Below are 17,845 nucleotides of genomic sequence, written 5' to 3'. Positions count from 1 at the left end.
CTTTTTCCAAGAAGCCAAGTTATACGTTTGTCATGATGAATTTTGATTGGATGATTTCTCGCGCGCGCTAATTCGGGGCGCGTGCAGCGAACGAAGTGAAACGTAATAGAAGAGCTTGAAACACAAATCGCGTTGAAGGATGTAGCCATTTCAGCTGTATCTAGGTGAAGAACTAAATAAATCTAGCCATGATCACGTCGCTACGGCACCTCAGAGATCAGAAGAGAGCTGGGGATATTTTGCTTCGTCTCGCGTCAGATAGGAGAAAGAAGGTAAGATTTTGTTCCCTATTAGGAAAAAGGTTTCGCGAAAGGGTTTGGGAAGAAAGATACGGCATGCAGGTCATCACTTCAAGATGCACGATTGATGTAAATGTCTTGAAGGCGATACAGCGAAGAAAGTCAGTGAGAGGAAACATGGTTGGTATAATGAAGGGAAAAGAAGCTTAAATTTTCACGTCTGTCGTGCGCACTACATCAACTTTTCATAACTTGATCTTTCTGGTGCGCGTCTCGTGAATAACTGCTTGAGATTATTCAGTGAATAATTACTCGAAAGGAGATTTTACCTGGCGCTCTTGTTGTTGCATTATCTTTTTTAGAGGCTGTTCGGTCCACTCGATTCTTTTTTATCTTCTCACTCTCTTCTCAGTGGTTTTATTATTAGATATGGATGCCATAACTCTTTTATTTGTAGATCTCACAGGTTGGAAAAGTATTCCCAAAAACTATGGTTCAAGAGCAAATTAATGAAAAACTTGATTTTCACTGCGTTGGTCTGGAGAAAGACAAAAATGTTTTATTTCCCAATGTGGAGGTGGAGAGCGGTTCGAAGAGCCCTGGTACGGTGGGCAGAGCGCTTACACCATCTCTGGAGACTGGAAACGCCCCAGAGGTCACTGTAAGTAGCAGCTTCTGATCAACGTTGGCGTGACTATTGAGTGTGACATTATTTACACTGCTACGCGATCTTTTTTTTAACAAATGGTAAACATCACTGCGTACAAAGATTAGAAATGCTATCTAGATTTATGTTTCTCTGATATAAGTTGCATCAAAAGTGGAATTTTTTTTATATCACTCTAGCTTCCGGATGTACCCAGTGTGCTTGGCGGGCGTCGTTTCTCCTCCTCGCCTGGTCCAGATAACACTGAACCGCTGGATCTGCTGATCAAGGGTGAGGCGCATAAGAAATCTCCAACTGAAATCACGGCAGAAATGGTTGAACCTATCCCTGAAACCACTGTGGAAGAGGTAAACAGTTTAGTACAAGTCCAACGTATATTGCTTTACATGAGGATTCCTAAAGCTTGCATGCAGTTCTGTCCCATTTCCATTGCTTAATTCTAAGCCAATGTTGGCTGGGGTTCCTGTGGTTTTGGAGTAAGGGTGCATACTAGTAATTAAAAGAAGACGCAATACTTCAGCTCCGCAGTTCTGGAAATTGTTGGAACCTAAACAGGAAATCTTGAATTTCTTTTCTATCGTCAAACCAGACGTGTTAAAACTGTTGTCAGTGTTCGGAATAAGAGAGCAAAAAATTCAACTTGACGTTTAGAATTCTCGTTAAGTTAGATCTGAAGGAGGCTACCTCATTATTCCATCTCCTTATTCTTCAACAGGTTATGATTTCCAATCTTGAACCAATTATTGACTCTCTGTTTGAAGATGATGAACTTTTCGCACAGGAGTTTAGAGAAGATGATCTGAATCGTGTCTTGTTCATCAAAAAGATGGGAATTTTTGTTGAGGTTATTCTTCTCTTATTATATCATCGTTTAACTGTTTTACCGTATAAGTTTTGTTTGAATCCCTTTTCAACTTAGACAACACTGACAAAAAGTTGGCAAAGTGTCTGTAGCTTTTGTACTTCCGCAACTATTAGTGAGGAGTAACAAACTGGCGCAAAATGAAACATGTGCGAATTGACATGTCCGTTTTTCTTGCGAAAGAGCTGGAGCTATAGGGGTTATGGTGTACGATTAATTTCCGAAATTGCCCTATTCATTGCACACCCTCCAGGTTTCCTCTATGGCGCTTTAAAAAGCACCCGATCGCAGCGCGTAACTTTTCAGGATAAAAAAAAAAACTGTTCCAGAGTTATCTGCAAAGACTGTAACATCATGACTTTGCATCCTGGGCATCTTTTTGCTTTTACTTGCCTTGCAAATGAGTTGAAATCGTGGAGTGAAGACAACTTTGCTGTATTTGGCGCTTTTCAAGCTTTTATTGCCGTTCATTTCTGGTCACTTATTGTAACATACCAACCGAAATATCCACAAGGTAAGATTCTCCTCAGCCACAAATATTTTGATTTTTTTATTAGATAAAAACCAAGGACTACATACCGGGAGTGGTTTGTTCACCATTGTTCCACTGTCCAAGATGTGAAGACCATTGGGCAGAATTTGGATCTGTGCCAGCAAACTGTCAATTACCGCAGCAACCAACTCGCGGGCCTGCGATACACCTGGCCAGTAATAGAAAGAGGAGGTTCAATGACCGGAACACCAAGAGAAGAGTTGGGTTCGTGACTGTTCTTCCGTATTCATAAGTGTATGATTCATTCAATTGCCAGCCTAAAGGCAGTTGAATACACTCTTCTTTACGGCAAAGATTCATTATGTGAATACGCCTTGTAAAATCTGTTGTAACACATGCGAAGAAGTGGTATAAATTTTGATTTCGTTTTACCTGATTTTCAGAGACATAAAAGAAAGATTCATAGTATCAGGAGGTGGGACAGTTCAAAGCCAAATCAACGGAGAAGACACCGATACTACCCTTGGTAAGGACAGAAAATCACGTGACTATCTGCTGTCCAATGAGGAAGCGCTTGAAGAGCTGAGTCTTGATGTTATTGACTCTGGGACAAAGACAGAAGCGTTCAGAGTCCTCAAAGCAGATGCACAGACATTAGACGAGGATTCTGTGAAAAAAGTCGCAGATGCACTTGGTTTTAGTCAAGAGCAATACGACGATTTTGCACGAGTCAACTTAAACAAAGACAGAATGAATAACGAAGTTGAATCAAACGACAAAACATCGTTAAATTCGAGGCTAGATTTATCAATGTTAGATGATAATGTGGTAAAAGATTTGCCTGAGATCATCAGAGAGAAGTTGCTGTCGATACTGCGATTACAAAGACATAGAGTTAAACGCAAAAAGAATAAACAGATGGTGACGTCAATAAACGGGTCCGATTCGGCTCAAAGGAACTACACTCAAAGTGAAAATATCTCTGAAAACGTTTATATCCAAGGATCAGATGACGAGGATGCAGAATATGATTTGGACTTAGTTGGAAATGGTATAAGAGCTCCAATGAAAATAAACAAAAAGAGACTAGAATCCAGTGGAAAGCAAGGAAGAACGCAGGGCACCCGAGAGGGCCTGGGGAACATGAGTCAGCAAGAAACTCGTAAGTACAGTTTGTATTCGATGGTTGTCATAGGAGGACTGAGACCAGTGGAAGTGGGAATGAGAGAAAATACAATGAAACTCTGAGATCCAAATAGAGTTCTGGCTAGAAAAGGTGGAAGATTCCCCCCCCCCCTCCCAACCTCAAACTCAATATACGACTTGTCTTTGTACATCGGTCAAATAACTGCAGGTGCAAATGATTAAAATTGTTGCAATGTGGTCCAGGAGTGATCTAATGGATAAAACCTTACCCTTCTACCACACCTTCGACTCCAGAGCGTCCTGTCAAGTTTGGTGTCTTAGTAATTTCTTTGAAATGATCATTTTGCCAGGGTAGACAAAAACCAAAGAGGTAAGTAACAGCCAATAGAAAACAAGGTTCGTTAAGAATGTAGAATACCATCAAGAACTAACAAAGGCGAGTTTTAAAATGTTTAGCTCGATTTATCAAGCTACGCGAATTGAGACATGATTCCTTTGAAATGAATCCCTTGTGCTTATTTGTAGCTGGTAGAAGATCACTACTGGTTGGAGGACGTCTTCGGGATATATCAGCCAGTGAAAGAAGATCATCTCGAGTGTTCAGTGGTTTAACTTCACATTCAGATGAGGAGGAAGTCTTAGCATCGAGATCACCTATTGGTGTCCTGGACTACAACGAGGTAAATGACCCAGAATCAGATTTGTTCTTTGACTTTATATTTGTGGATTAAGTGTCACCAAGTTTATAGCTCCTATGTAATTAAACCAGTTTATAAATACTTGCTTGAGGTGTAACTGTTTCAGGCCCAGTCCACAAATCTTTATCAATGGTCGTATTATTTACGGCAAATCATTCGGAATGATCCTTAGATAGACTTTACTTGGAAAAAGAAATGACAAACAGTAATCAAAGAAAGTCTTAGGTATTGACAATAACCTAAGGCGTTTCTTCTTTTAGTTACAGAATCCGCGGCACGCTCAGAAAAAGAATGCTGGCGGAAAGAACAGAACAGGTCAACCGGACACGCCTTTCCAGAGAATTGGGAAACATTCCATGAATGTGTTTGGAAACAGCTTGTCATTTTATGCCTTCGACGATATCGATTCTGATGAGGAGGCCTGGGGGCAAGGGAAGGGTTTTAGGGTGGGTTCCAGTCATGCTGCTAGACGAGATTCACACACATCGCACATGTCTGAAATGTCACGTGGAGTGTCAAGTAGTGGTCACGGGACTGAGTCACGCACCTCTATGCTGCAAAAATACGGCAGGACAGTTAGAAGTGCACCTCCTCACAAGGATGCATCTTTCTCTAGTAAGCGCGGACTTTATCTAATTCGATGTTTAATTTTTTTTTTGTCTTTTCTTTTCGTTGTTTTGCTTTTCCAGACTTGGATCCTCTTTTTATGGACCTTTTCTTAACTTAACCAGGTTTGAAATGTGCCAACTTTGTTTCTTTGTTTGTATGCGGTAGATTTAGATGACCAGGCCTCTTGGAGCACTAACGAGGTAAGTGTTTACGACAGCCAAAACGACCAATCAGGCTCCAGATCAGACAGACCGCGCCGGTTTAGTAGAAAAAAAGAAAAGGGGGATGGTGTAGAGAGGCCCGGAAACTGCTACAATAGCAGAGGGATTTACGACATACCCGTTGAGGCTAATGTGACGACATATGGTTCAAAAGCGAAGCTAAGCCAGACACATCTGTCACTGATTGATGCCAGTAGTCCGTCACTATGTAGCACAACTTCAGGAACTCAGCAACAGAGGGTCCCGTCAGCTGTCATAAGGCGACCCTTGCGCTCTGCTTCGGCAAAGGAGCCGAACCAGAGAAAGAAAGAAACAATCCAATTGGAATGCATGTCGCAGGGACTAGATCATTATTCACCTCAAGACCACCAGAAAACTTCTGCCCAGGCAATAGAGGAAGGTCGTGAACTTGAAACCTTAGTCATCCTAGGGTGTGATTCAATACCTCTTGTGCAAGCGCAAGAAACGCAGACCAGTCCAGATAAGGCGCCCGCTAAAAAGCCCGGTGAAAAGGTATTTAAACGGACATTCAAAGGAAAGTACAAACCAATCGTTTCAATTGAGGATTTAAACGTTATTCACAGACTTCCGGTGTCAAGTGCGTTCACGTATTCTTTCTATGAGCTGCCCAATCAGCATCGAGTTCACAATGATTCAATCACGCACGCCGTTGGCCAAATTGGTCGACGTAAAAAAAAGGGAACGGCCCATTTTCGGAGCAGAAGTGCTCTTTGAGACTAATGCGATGTTCAAATAACTTTGAAATATTTTTTTAGTTTAGTAGAGGACATTGTGTCAGATGTTAACTTTCACCTAATTTCGTCCACACCAATCACCACGTGGTTTATTCTGGTAACGCCACTTGCTTTGATGCAGTATGAATTGGTTTAAGAATCAACACATCGAACTATTAAGTAACTTAAATTCAATTGATCTCCGAAAGTTTATTTCCTCTCTATTTATGTTACATAGTAATAATAGAGATAGCTTTCATTAATAAACTCTATAGATTACCGATCTCAACTGTATGTAAGCTTTCTACCGTTTTCTCGAGTCTAGTATCCGGGGAGAAACGTTAATAGGGAGCTTTAGCAACGACGACGGCGTCGGCAACGAAAACGTCGTGTCGAAATCTAACTTTTCGTTTTTGTAACTCTTTCGAGGTTATTCCGATGTGTTTCACTTGGAAAATGATGGCGAACTATTCAGGGACTATATCACTACGAACAAGTAAGGAGAAAGAAAGAAAAATTAACCGTCGTGCGCTCACGTTCTCGGGAAAACCTAAAGTTTGGTTATTTCACGTTGTTGTTTTGCCGAGAACGGCAAAGAAATGTACCAAAATGTTAAACGCACGAGCAGGGCGATCGTTTTTGCTCATTAAGCCTATTGTTTTCTGCCGTCCTCGTTGCTAAAGCTCCCTAATGAGCGACGGCTGGTAATTGAGCCCATGTTGTGGCCTCTGTAAAGAATTCAGCGAACCTCAATTCATCATATAACTGTCCCTTCTAAAACCAACAAAAAAAATCAACTCAATCCAAGATTATCTTGAAAAATGCAGAAAAATATATGCCGAAAATTCTTGCACATGGGCTTGGCATTCACCTCTTGCAACAGCAGCTTGCACCTCGCTACAATTTTTCCTCTTAAATCCATGAATATCTTGGAAGGAAATTTGTCGTCAAGTCAAATTTCGATCATTCTTCCCCTCGAAGCTGAAGACAATTGTCAGTGAATCGCAGCTCTAATACGAGTGAAAGAACTGGGTCAATTACTGGTAAACCTTTGTTCCAATTTCATAGCATCGTAGACTTAATGCAGTATTTCATTTAACCCAAAGGCGAAAAAACATTTTTCAATTTTTTTCACGCCTAGCGATTGCGCGCGGCTTGCTAAATCAACTCACCATAGCGCTCGTGGTAACAGAGAGATCCACTAGTTCGGAGAGCGAGAGCGTCTAAGTTAAAATGACTGTTATCAATACAGTGAAAGTACGCAGACAATAAGCTACAGTCCAAATTTCTACAAACGATTTGTATCCAATTGATTTACACTGCAAATGATACTGGAAAATGTTTTCACAATTGCACGAATATCACTCAGTGTAAAGGATTGATTGCGTGAACTTTCATACAACCACTGTTTTGTCAGGTCTTAAGGAAAAATACAAACGCACGCGTTCTAAATAAACCTACCAGGCAAAATTGAAAAAACTTGATGGAAAGTTTGGATTGTGCTTAAGAAAGGGCACAATCTATAAAATGACAGGCTGTGGTCCTCTTAAGAGGTTTAAAAAGAAGCAACATCTTCGATGGCTAACTCACTGTGTTCCAATGGAAAAAAAGTAGTTTGCGAAGAGTACAGCTCAATTCTGATCAAACTAGAACCTACTAGCTAGAATCGACTCCATGCACTTCCGTCAAATTATTTTGGATAAATCAGTGATATCCATTGGACTTGTGAGGATAAAAACCCCGTAGAAATTGCTTCACTCATAACATAGAAAAACAATTAAAGTTTCATTCGTATTATATTCTTGGAATGCGGAGACAAAACGGAAGTTGAATCCACCTTCACATCTTCTATGGGTGCTCTATACGCTTGCTTTTGTTCCCAAAGCCGTTTCTGTCAATTAATATTCAAGATGGCTTTCTTCAGTCTGTGGGATGCCCCTTGACGCCAACCTCCAGCCCGGTCTCTTCAAAAGGTCCTTTCCCAGCGGCCATGGTCTCTTGAGTCGGTAAAGCTTCCTCTCGGCTATCTTTGCTTTCTGTCTCACATCTGGTGCTTGCTTCAGAGCACTCGACATCTTTGTAAGGTCTTAAGTCTTCATCTTCTTTCACTTTACCAAGCCCCTGGGTTTCCTGGACAGGGTCGTCAGGGCACTGGCTATCAGTTTCCTCACCAGACTGGTTTATTGTTTCTTGGGCGAGAGTTTCTTTCTTCTGTTCTTTCAAGTCGCCTTCTTGGTAAACGTGCCTTACGGGGTGACTCCTTGACTCGTCCTCCTTCTTTGGAGTTTCTTCACTTTCCTGCACAGCTGTTTCTTCCGAATGCCTCTCGTCCGCTAACTCTTCTATCGGCATTTCTTTAATACTTTCCTCCTTGCTCGAACCAGGAGGTGATTTCTCTTGTTCCGTTGACTCTTGTGTAGGTCTTCTCGCCTCTTTACCTGACGTCAAGGCATTATCACCTTTGATTGACGAATCAGAGGTGGCATTCTTTGATTCTTGCACCGGCCTTTCCTTCATGTTTTCAAACTCGACCGATTCAGGAGATTTTTGCGGCTCTGGCGCTTCCTGCATAGGTCTCCTGGCATCCTTATCAGACGGTACGGATTCATCCACAGCAACAGGAGAATCGCTTGTACTTTTCCCAGGAGTACCTGACTCTTGTTCCGGTCTCTCTTTCATGTTTTCCATATCATTCAAATCAAGGGAAGCATCGTCTGCAGCAGGTGCCTCTTGGATAGGCATTCTTGCATCTTTCTCAGACTCCACCCCTGTTATTTCATTTGGCCTTGCATCAACGACTACCGACCCATCCCTTTCATTTCCATGTAGCGGCACACTACTTGAGTCAGCACCCGTGTCACTTCTTTCCATACGTAGCGGTGAAGACACCGGCGAAGGTGAGGGCGACTTTGGATCTTGAACTGGGGTTTTTCCAGAGGGTGGAGGTGGCATTTCTAAACGCCGTGGAGTTGTCGTTCCCGAGGGGGAATTCCCTGGTAACAAAAGGAAAATATTGCGACTTCAAGTAAAAGCAACGAATGAAGAAAAAGATACTTGTTCGAACTCACGCCTATTTTGGTCCATAGAGATACTTCAACAATGTAAGGATTTTTTACTGAAGACGAGTGGTTCTCACATCGTGCTTGGTTGGATACAAATGTTTGAATGATTTAGGTTGTATATACTTACCACCTGTTTGTGAAACAATATAGTGACACTCTAGGTAGAAGTTATGAATGAATCATAAAGGTTTATCACCAACCTCGATCAACATTCATTGTATTTACGGAGCCGTCTCCTCCCCCGATAAGAACGTTTTGAGCGTTGATAATTGTGCTGCCTGCAGAATGAAAAGCAAAAAAGGTGGCTTCCAAAAGAGAAGATATCATTTGGACCAGGTTATTCTCACCTTTGCTCTACTTCCATACTTCCATGGATCTACTATTCATGAATAAGAGTTTGGTCGTTGGACAATTTAAAAAATATAGGGAGAGAGATAGAAGCACATAGAAAACTGACGACAAAATGAAAAACAAATGCAGAAGTACCGGAATGTCTGCCCTGTTAAGATCAACGCATTTTTTATAACGTAAAGCGCGCGTGTCCTAAGCCAGCCACCATGGTCTATATCTCTAGCTATCTAAAGGAAACAAAACATGACGTGCGCAGTTGCCTTTTGCAATAAAGTTCTCGTCTACCCTAACTCTCCGATAGGCAATGGAGGAAACTGGCAAAGAAATTATCCCTAAGTTGAACATTCTTTTTTTAATTCCTCGAGTCTTTCCTTTTAATTAGCCTCAGGTTCCAACTAAAATATGTATAATTTGAGTTTGCTAGCCTTCAATTTCCTTACCTAATTCAAATAAGGGTGTTTTCAAAGGACAACCTGTTGAAATCAATTCGACTAGTTTGTGCGTTTTGTTCAATTGAACTATTTCAGCTACAGTGACAATTTTAAGCAATTAAACAATTTTCATTGACAGTTTGAGAAAAACAGGATGGACCAATCTCGCTCAAACGAGACCACTGTGTCCACTATTATAAAAGAATAGGCTCATGCTTTAAGGTGTGTGTATATCGATGCATGGACGCGCTTGGAAAGTTTGGAGATATCTCGGCTGCGTCTCAAGCGACTTCTATACTTTTATCGTGCTCTTCACACTTCTCGTGTGCATCTAGAACCTCGATATACATCTGCTTAGCATAAAACAATTCTTAATTATGGTGACAAAAAATAGTGAATTTAATGCTGTGTTCCTTCTTACCTCTGTTTTCATCTCTCGTTGGAGGGCTTCCGTGATACCCATCTCCCCTCTAGATTAGTAAAGTACAAATAAATAGCAGTGATTTTAAGGGCCAACATGTCATTGAAATACAACAAAAACCAGTAGCTATAATTGATTTTCAAAGCAAACAGATCAGATCAAGAAAAAACCGGGATAGTAAGGGACGCACGTATTAACACCGTCACTCCTGGCAAATAGCAAATTGTGAAAGTTAAGACTGGCACTTTTAGCAAAACATAAGCTTTTCTCAAAAAGAAAACTACAATTTACGTGGGAACATTACACGGTCTTGGTTCAATTGGGGAATTTTCTTCTTTGTTAACATGATTAAAAACGATGTTATTCTTCAAGCCGGTTTTTTTGAAAAATTAGAATCATGGAGAAGGAAAAGAAGGGAACAACCAAATACACACACATCTAGAAAAATCAAAATGTCATCATACTTACGACTTTGTCACCTAAGCAAAATGGAAATACTCGACCCACACAGTGCTTCTTTCGCATGGAATCCCTGATAACCTATGAAGGATAAGAACTCTTCACAATGACGACTTGTAATATTTTTGCAAATCTCTATTTTCCACATGGTGCTTACAATATCAACGGTACTAACAATAACAAATTGAAACTCGCTTATAATTTCGCAACAAAAGCTGCAGTACTACTCAAAACAGTCCTAACGCAAAAAAAAAAAAAATTTATCATTTTAAATTGACATTAAGCTTGACAACTTTCTGGCATTTTCATACCCTCAGAAACCACTCTAGTTTCAGTAAGTTTCCGTGGTCTACAGACAGATTTACGAACGACTCAAAACGAACTGATGGCTTGCTTCTCTTAAACCAAATTTCGACTTCATCTCTAGAGTTTAATTAGTGGAATGTTTAGAAAGTTGTCTCGCAGGAATTGCTCGCATAAAATACCTTCGTTATCCGAAACTGAGTATTTCTAAACTTCACATCTTATTAATTTCATTTTCCAAACGGCAGCAGGAAACGCCTACCCTCCATCCTCTAGATTTTCTTGCAAAGTGTGTGTCATTACCAAACAAGTAGAGACCACAGCGAGCCCGTGAAATTGCCACACACAAACGATTCATTGATGATAGATAGCCAATCGTGGGTATGTTGTTGCTTCGGACCAGAGATATGAGAATTATATCATTCTCTTGCCCCTGGACAGTAAAAAAAAAAAAAACAAAAAAACAAAAAACATAAACAGTTGAATGGACTTCCTACAATACAAATCGCGTGTAATTATTTGTCTTGAGGTTAAGTTTCAAGAGTCAGGTGGCTAAATAAGGAAGGATCTTATCCCTGTTCCATGGCGTGAAGGAAAAGAATGCATGTTGGTCGATCGCGGACTATCCGAAGGAATCTGTCTTTCAGGTGTCTTTCGGAAATCAGTCAGCCAGTCACTAAGCTGGTAGGTCGGTTGGCTGATCAGTCATTAACTCAGTTAGTCAATAAGTCAGTGGTCCGTCAGTCAGTCAGTCAGTCAGTACTACTGACTGAGTTTAACGATTAAACTCACTCAAACCATACGTCAGTCTCTATGGTAGTCGGTGAGTCATTCACTCAGTCAGTCAGTCAATCAGCAACACAGATATTGAGGCAGTTTGGGTAAAAGAAGGTCAATGATACTTGACCTTGTTTTCTAACTTTTCAAGATCACTAAGTTTTAAACGGACATATCCACTTGCTCACCTGAAAACTATCGATTGTGGTGACCTTGATATCTGACAATTTATCTTCCTTTCTGAAATGCTTCTTTACTTCGTCGACCTGAAGCGTCAAGAGAAACGAATCAGCTACAAATTCTTATATCTATGGTCCCAAACGACGGCTTGTGGTGCTTGCTGTGGGGATAATTCTTTACTAGACAGAGCTCATCAACAAGATAATCATTCAGTAGAGTGTTGCTGCTTTCCGTGTAATTTTTTTTTTCTCTAAAACAGGAGACCGTGTGTCTTAAAGAAGTAAAAAGGTCCAATTCAAACACTTCCTCCTTGGCAGAAAAATTTATCGTAGGAAAAACTGTGTCCATGTTTAACTTTGAAAGAATCAAAGGGCATTTTCACGAGCATGAGGAATAATTGAGTAATTTTCGCCTCCTCAATAGAAACCTATTAGAGGAACTATCTAGGTGAGTTCACCGAGAATACTTCTTTAGCAAGAAGCATATCTCAAAAAGCACCTCCGTAAAAGACGCACATGCCTCTAAGGTTGATGGGAACGTAATAGACAAATTAAAAGAAAATGATTAATACACAAAAACAAAATTATTCACTGGCCTGTCCTCGATATGAACAAAGAACTGTAATCTTTGATGGCGGGACTTCCCTCTCACGGAATGTTCTGGCAACTTCAGTAATTTTTTTAGCCTCTGTGATATTTCTCTTGCTGTGGGAATTCTTCGATTCATCTTCCCAGTCTGTATGAGTCCAGAAATAAATGCTGGACGCGACACAGGGTGGTAAATCATTGCTTTGTACAAGCTAAGACAAAGAATTAAAGAAGAGGAGAGAGCAAATTAAAACGTTTCGCGACTTTTGGGTGATTTAGAATTAGCTCGACTACCCCCTTGATCTGCGCGACGGCGCGAGTAACTGACACACCTGAGCGAGACTTTACGCACGCATCGCGGAATATACTCCCTCTCTCTCTCTCACTCGCTCTCCTTAACTCTCCGGCCTCATATTTCATTGTTAAGTAGTTAAGATAATTCTGCGTTATAATAAGATAACACCCTCCCCACAAGTTTGTATTTCCTCATCACCCGATTGAAGGTTAACGTAACAGGAGTGCAGGCACTTATGCGCTGCTCATATAAGGGATTTGAAGGAGTAAACGAAGGTACTGTTGACAGAAGTAAATAATTCCACAGAATATCATGCCGTCGATCCTTCTAAGAGACTATTCACGAACTGTTCCAGATTACCAGGAGTGGTCAAATCAGATCGTTACCTCTTGTTTTGTCTGTAGATTGTCATAAATCTTAAGTTCTCGGAGCAAGTCGACAATGTCATCTCTCATTCTGCACTGAAAGCCAAGTTGTATGTATGGCAGCTTACAGTTGATAAGCCTCTCGAAAAGGGAGAGATCAAGGTGATGATGTTTTTTGAGTCGGTGGAAATGCACCGTTGGCTTTAGTTGTTCATGATCACCGATCATAATGAGGTGTTGTACAGACGGTGGAATGACAGCTACAAGCTGTGCTTCGAGGATCTCAGCAGCTTCCTCCACTATCATGACAGACGGTTTAATGTCAGCTGTCGATGAAATTGTAAGTGAAGAGATGTTAGATAAAAAAGGCCTCGGTAATGTTCTGTTAGTGCCCGTGCAACTTTAATGTACAGTCCGGTCATGAGCGAGGAGGTATTAGGAGAGAATTTAGCATGACGAGCCATAACAACGGCTACGAGATAGACCATATTTCCGTAAGCGGGCAACGAAGGAAAAGTAAGAAAGCAAGTTGGAGAGAAGAAACAGGAGAAAGAAAAAAATTGAAAGAATGAACGAAACAGTGAACCAATGTACGAATGAATGAAACGCAGGCAGGCAGAAAGATTGACAGGCGGAAAGGGAGGAAAGAGGAATAAATTTACAAAGGAGTCTATTTAGAGTTTATGGCCGAAAATGTTGCTATCGGCGAGAGATTAAACTTCACTGATTTGCTGTTGACCACGATTAAAGATCCAATCACAATTTATACATGACAAAAAAAAAGGGGGGAACAAAGGAACCAATCAGGCACCTGCAAGCGATCATAAAAGTGCCAATCAGATCCACCAGTTTTTTCATAGGACCATGAAAAGCAGAATAACCATCGCCCAGAATGTTATTGATTTTGGCGACATATACTTGCAGAGTCGAGTTGCAGTAACGCGTACCACAGCACTTTGCAGTTCCTACAGTGGTAAATTTTCATTTTAAACATCTACGGTCTATTGAATTTAAAGAATCCCGCTTAATTTTACTAGTCAATTGGTCATGAGCTAAAAGGGGGGCGAGTTAATTGCTGCCTCCAAGGTCTGGTAGGATTTCAGAAGAAAGGATTTTGGAGCCGAGTTCTGAGTTTACAGAACAGCTGCTGCCAACCACAATTTTTATACAACCTCCACGCATCGCATTAATTCCAAATCTCGAACATTCCACTATTACACTAGAATCCAACTTTTTCCGAGGAACCTAAGCATACGAGCGGTGATGCGAGGGAAAAACACCGTGAATTTAATTCGCCCCTTTCCTCTTACTAGACAAACGCAAGAGACCCGAACATTAGAAGCCGATTTTAGTCTACTTTTCCAGGTCCTAGTGAGTTCAGAAGGGTAACAAAACATTTCTTAAACCCTCTTCCAAAAAGCCATGTTAAACCTAATCGTTAAAATGGAAAGGTTTTGCGCAGCGGAGGAAAGTTTATACCATGTTTCACCATTTTGCAGCTCTTTCCTTTTGTTTTTGGGGCTTTTGTCTGATAATAATAATAAAAATAATAATAAAGTATTTATATAGCGCTAGTTTCCTCAAAGTTCAAAGGCGCTTAACAAGAGTGACACAATTGTAAAATTAGAAAAATGCTTTTCTAAAAAGAAAAGTTTTAAGTTTGTTTTTAAAAACGGACACTGAGGAGCTGTTCATGATATCGAACGGCAAAGTGTTCCAGAGCGTGGGGGCAGCTACAAAAAAAGATCTTGCACCGTATGTCTTCAAATTAAAATGAGGAATCACAAGGAGATTCTTAGATGAGTAGATGACGAAAGTACGATGGTGCAAGATTGTTAAGAGCTTTGTACGTGATGAGTAGAATTTTAAACACAATACGATAATGTATCGGAAGCCAGTGAAGATTTATTAGAATAGGCGTAATGTGTTCATGTTTTCTTGAAAGAGATGAGACGAGAAAGAGATGAGACGAGCAGCGGCGTTCTGGACGTGCTGTAACTTTTTTACTTGGTAGTCCGGTAATCCATAGAGTAATGAATTACAATAATCCAATTTTGAAGATACAAATGCATGAACAAGTATTTCAGTGGTGGTTGATGACAAGTACTTTCTTATATAGTTGATATTACGGATATGGTAAAAAGATAATTTGCAGATACTTGCAACATGATCGTTGAAAAGAAAATGATTGTCAAAGGTAACATCAATATTTCTAGCTTTCTGTGAGGGGTAGATGGTCTCACTGACGATAGAGATTTCTTGAACAGTTGGCATAGGTAGATGTTTAGCAGAGATCACTAGTAATTCAGTCTTATCCTTGTTTAGTTTAAGACGGTTAGCCAACTTCCAGTGAACAATTTCATGTACACAACGCTCAATGATAGTGACTTTTACAATTCGCACTTTGAGTCACAACATCCTAGATTAATTCTCATGATCAATATGTAATAACAACAGTTCTCACCCAACAAATTTGCCCTCATGGTCGCTCCAGTCACTGTCATTCCAATTACGTGACATTTTTTCATAACTTCAATGTTACGTTGATTTCTCAGCTCTTTCAGCTGCTGATGTATCTGTGAACAAGAATACTCTTTTTTGTTAGCATCCTGTACGCAAAGCACGAGTTTTTTCGCCCATACGTCCTCAATGACGGTCACATAACATACTACAATTCAACTATCGTTACAGGCCGCCTCAGCTAAAGGGTCAGTCATCATTTCTCGCCTTGGGAAGGAAGGGGGCGAAGGATTTCGGGGATCATATGGTCTTCAGCAGGGAAAATACAGTGGGGATCAGTCGCTGCCAACAGAGTATAAAGGGGGAGGAGTACTAAAGAAAACTGACTGCCAATGAGGGGATTCATACAAATATAACAGAGCCTTGTGGGGGGAGGGGGGATCAGGTAAAGTTTATCGCGACACATCCAAACTCTCCCCCTTCCCTTACTGGCGATAAATAATAAATGTCATTAACTCATCTTTTTACCTCTGTGTACCAGCTGCTCTTTTCAAGGAAATCAGCACAAGCTTTCTTGTAGAAGTTGCGTTGGAAAACATACACAAGCTGAACTCTTTCCTCTTTCTTAAGATCCCACACTTTGACGGAATGTAAGAGTTTTCTATGAGGTATCACCTCTAAAAAAAAGAAGAGCAAATTGTGTCTTCACTTGTATGGTTACTAAATGCTTCGCGTTGTTAATGTGAGGCAATCACCGCCGCAGTTTAATTAAAAGGTTGGATAGTGCTGTCTATTTCCTCGTCAGTCATCGTGTTTATTTGCGTCAGTAGCTACAATGATCGAAGATCAGTGATCCTATATATAGCATTAAATAAATCTGTCTTGGTCACGACATTCCGTTGAATGTCGAAAGCGTTCATAAAAAATAAGTCGTAAAAAGAATATGTCGCCATCAGCGATAAGTTATGTATTGCTTCCAACAGTTACTAAAAGAAAGTTGGAGAGAGAATCGCAAAGTTACAAAACATCTTCTAAACATCCGAGTTCTAAAATACGACAACAGCACTTTACTTGTTTCATCGACACAAACTAGCTTGCGCTCCTTTGTTCCACAAGAGGGAGCTCTCTTTTCCTGGTCTTTATGGACAACATCTTGGGCGATTTTTTCGTCTTCTTCATCGCAGATGTCTTTATCCAAAGCAAGAAGACGCTCCTTTTCCTCCACTGAAGGATCTCTGGTGTCGCTTGGATTCTCCTGCTCTAGATCTTCTTCGCTTTCTTGCTTAGGTGGTACACTAGAGTCGGAGGAAAAATGAAAAAGACATTTGTTTTTGGTAGGCAATTTCACAAAGCCAACAAGGGTTCATCTACGATACCGTAACGTGTCTCGCGTGTGTTTCAACAAGACATCGGCCGACAGTCTAAGCATGCCGGTGCTCGTCCAATTTCCTTTCCATGTCCGACATAATTGGAAATTATCATAAACGTAACAGAAATGTATGATTCTGTCAATCCACTACAGCACGAAAATTACAAGAAAAAAAGAAAACTTACTGCGAACGGACGTAAACCAAAGTACTTTGTGACTGCAATATACACTTACTTTCTCTTTGCTTTGGGCTCCTGTTTGTCACTGACAAACTTATCGAACTCTTCTTGTTCAGGCAGCCAATGCTGTAATGCTTTATTCACTAGTTCTTCATTTAAAAAAAAAAAGAACTTTAAAATAAATAAAACATCTACTGCAGCGTTGTGGCTATTACGTTGCAACTACACCCTCCACTAGCCTGCGTTTTGGTGACTTGCATAAAGTTAACCACGTTGAGGAGCATTTTCGAAGAGTTCCATTTCTTGAGCATAATCTTTCCAGTTAAGTATGGACGTTAGGCATTGTCGGGGGAATAAAATTTTTTGATAAATTAATCTCGCGTTGTAAAGACGGAGCCCAGAACAAGCTAATAACTTAAACACTACTTTTAATGTTTTTGGCTAATAATCAATTTAATAGAAGCGTACCTAAAAGTCGAGCATTGTTCCTAACACCAACTCGATCACCGTCTTTGATCACCTTCTTCAACAACGTTTCCAGTTCTTTTCCATGAACTGGCTCACGTTCGTTCTCCTTAAGAAGGGACCTAATCTGGTCTTCCGCCGCTTCCTTGCAAAGAAAATGGAATCAAATTTACACCAGATTGGATGACAAACTATTCAAGCCTTTTGATTGGTTCTAACCAATAATCTATTGGAGGACAAACGCATAGATGACGTCACCATTGACAACATGTTGGTTATTTGCTATATAAAACAAAAAGGTTCCATTTTACCGTGAGTCCGTCCGGTATTAAATCGGTGAAGACAACAAAATGTGGTAGGAACATCAGAAATATTCGGCTGCGACTAGTATGTTACTTTTCTGTTCTCAAAACATTCGACGTCAGTTGAGATCTTCTTCTGATCAGATGCAAGACAACCTGGAAGTTGTTTG

At 40.5% G+C, this 17,845-nt stretch overlaps 1 protein-coding gene and 1 pseudogene across 2 annotated transcripts in view; one reads left to right on the top strand and one right to left on the bottom strand.

The window, feature by feature from the left end:
- Window positions 1-48: 48 nt before the first annotated feature.
- LOC111338900 (uncharacterized) lies at window positions 49-5,953 on the top strand. The gene is made up of 9 exons (XM_022945448.2): window positions 49-272; window positions 697-900; window positions 1,086-1,253; window positions 1,622-1,750; window positions 2,326-2,525; window positions 2,705-3,423; window positions 3,933-4,087; window positions 4,366-4,720; window positions 4,880-5,953. Exons 1-9 carry the CDS (start codon window positions 189-191, stop codon window positions 5,668-5,670), a joined length of 2,805 nt encoding a protein of 934 aa, XP_022801183.2. The 5' UTR covers window positions 49-188; the 3' UTR covers window positions 5,671-5,953.
- Window positions 5,851-17,845, bottom strand: part of LOC148729725 (NFX1-type zinc finger-containing protein 1-like) — a 32,912-nt pseudogene continuing 20,917 nt past the window's right edge. The window contains exons 15-27 of the transcript XR_016001515.1: window positions 17,377-17,518; window positions 16,964-17,057; window positions 16,432-16,655; window positions 15,889-16,037; window positions 15,365-15,476; window positions 12,922-13,226; window positions 12,249-12,452; window positions 11,662-11,739; window positions 10,959-11,129; window positions 10,403-10,474; window positions 9,935-9,983; window positions 8,932-9,009; window positions 5,851-8,662 (exon numbers count right to left, since the gene is read on the bottom strand). The product of XR_016001515.1 is annotated as an NFX1-type zinc finger-containing protein 1-like (transcript). The remainder of the gene's footprint in view (window positions 8,663-8,931; window positions 9,010-9,934; window positions 9,984-10,402; window positions 10,475-10,958; window positions 11,130-11,661; window positions 11,740-12,248; window positions 12,453-12,921; window positions 13,227-15,364; window positions 15,477-15,888; window positions 16,038-16,431; window positions 16,656-16,963; window positions 17,058-17,376; window positions 17,519-17,845) is intronic.

This window comes from Stylophora pistillata, chromosome 5 (genome assembly GCF_964205215.1).
Source record: "Stylophora pistillata chromosome 5, jaStyPist1.2, whole genome shotgun sequence".
Classification (NCBI taxonomy): Eukaryota; Metazoa; Cnidaria; class Anthozoa; order Scleractinia; family Pocilloporidae; genus Stylophora; species Stylophora pistillata.
The sequence above is the reverse complement of the archived record's forward strand: the minus strand, read 5'-3'. Positions and strand labels throughout refer to the sequence as shown.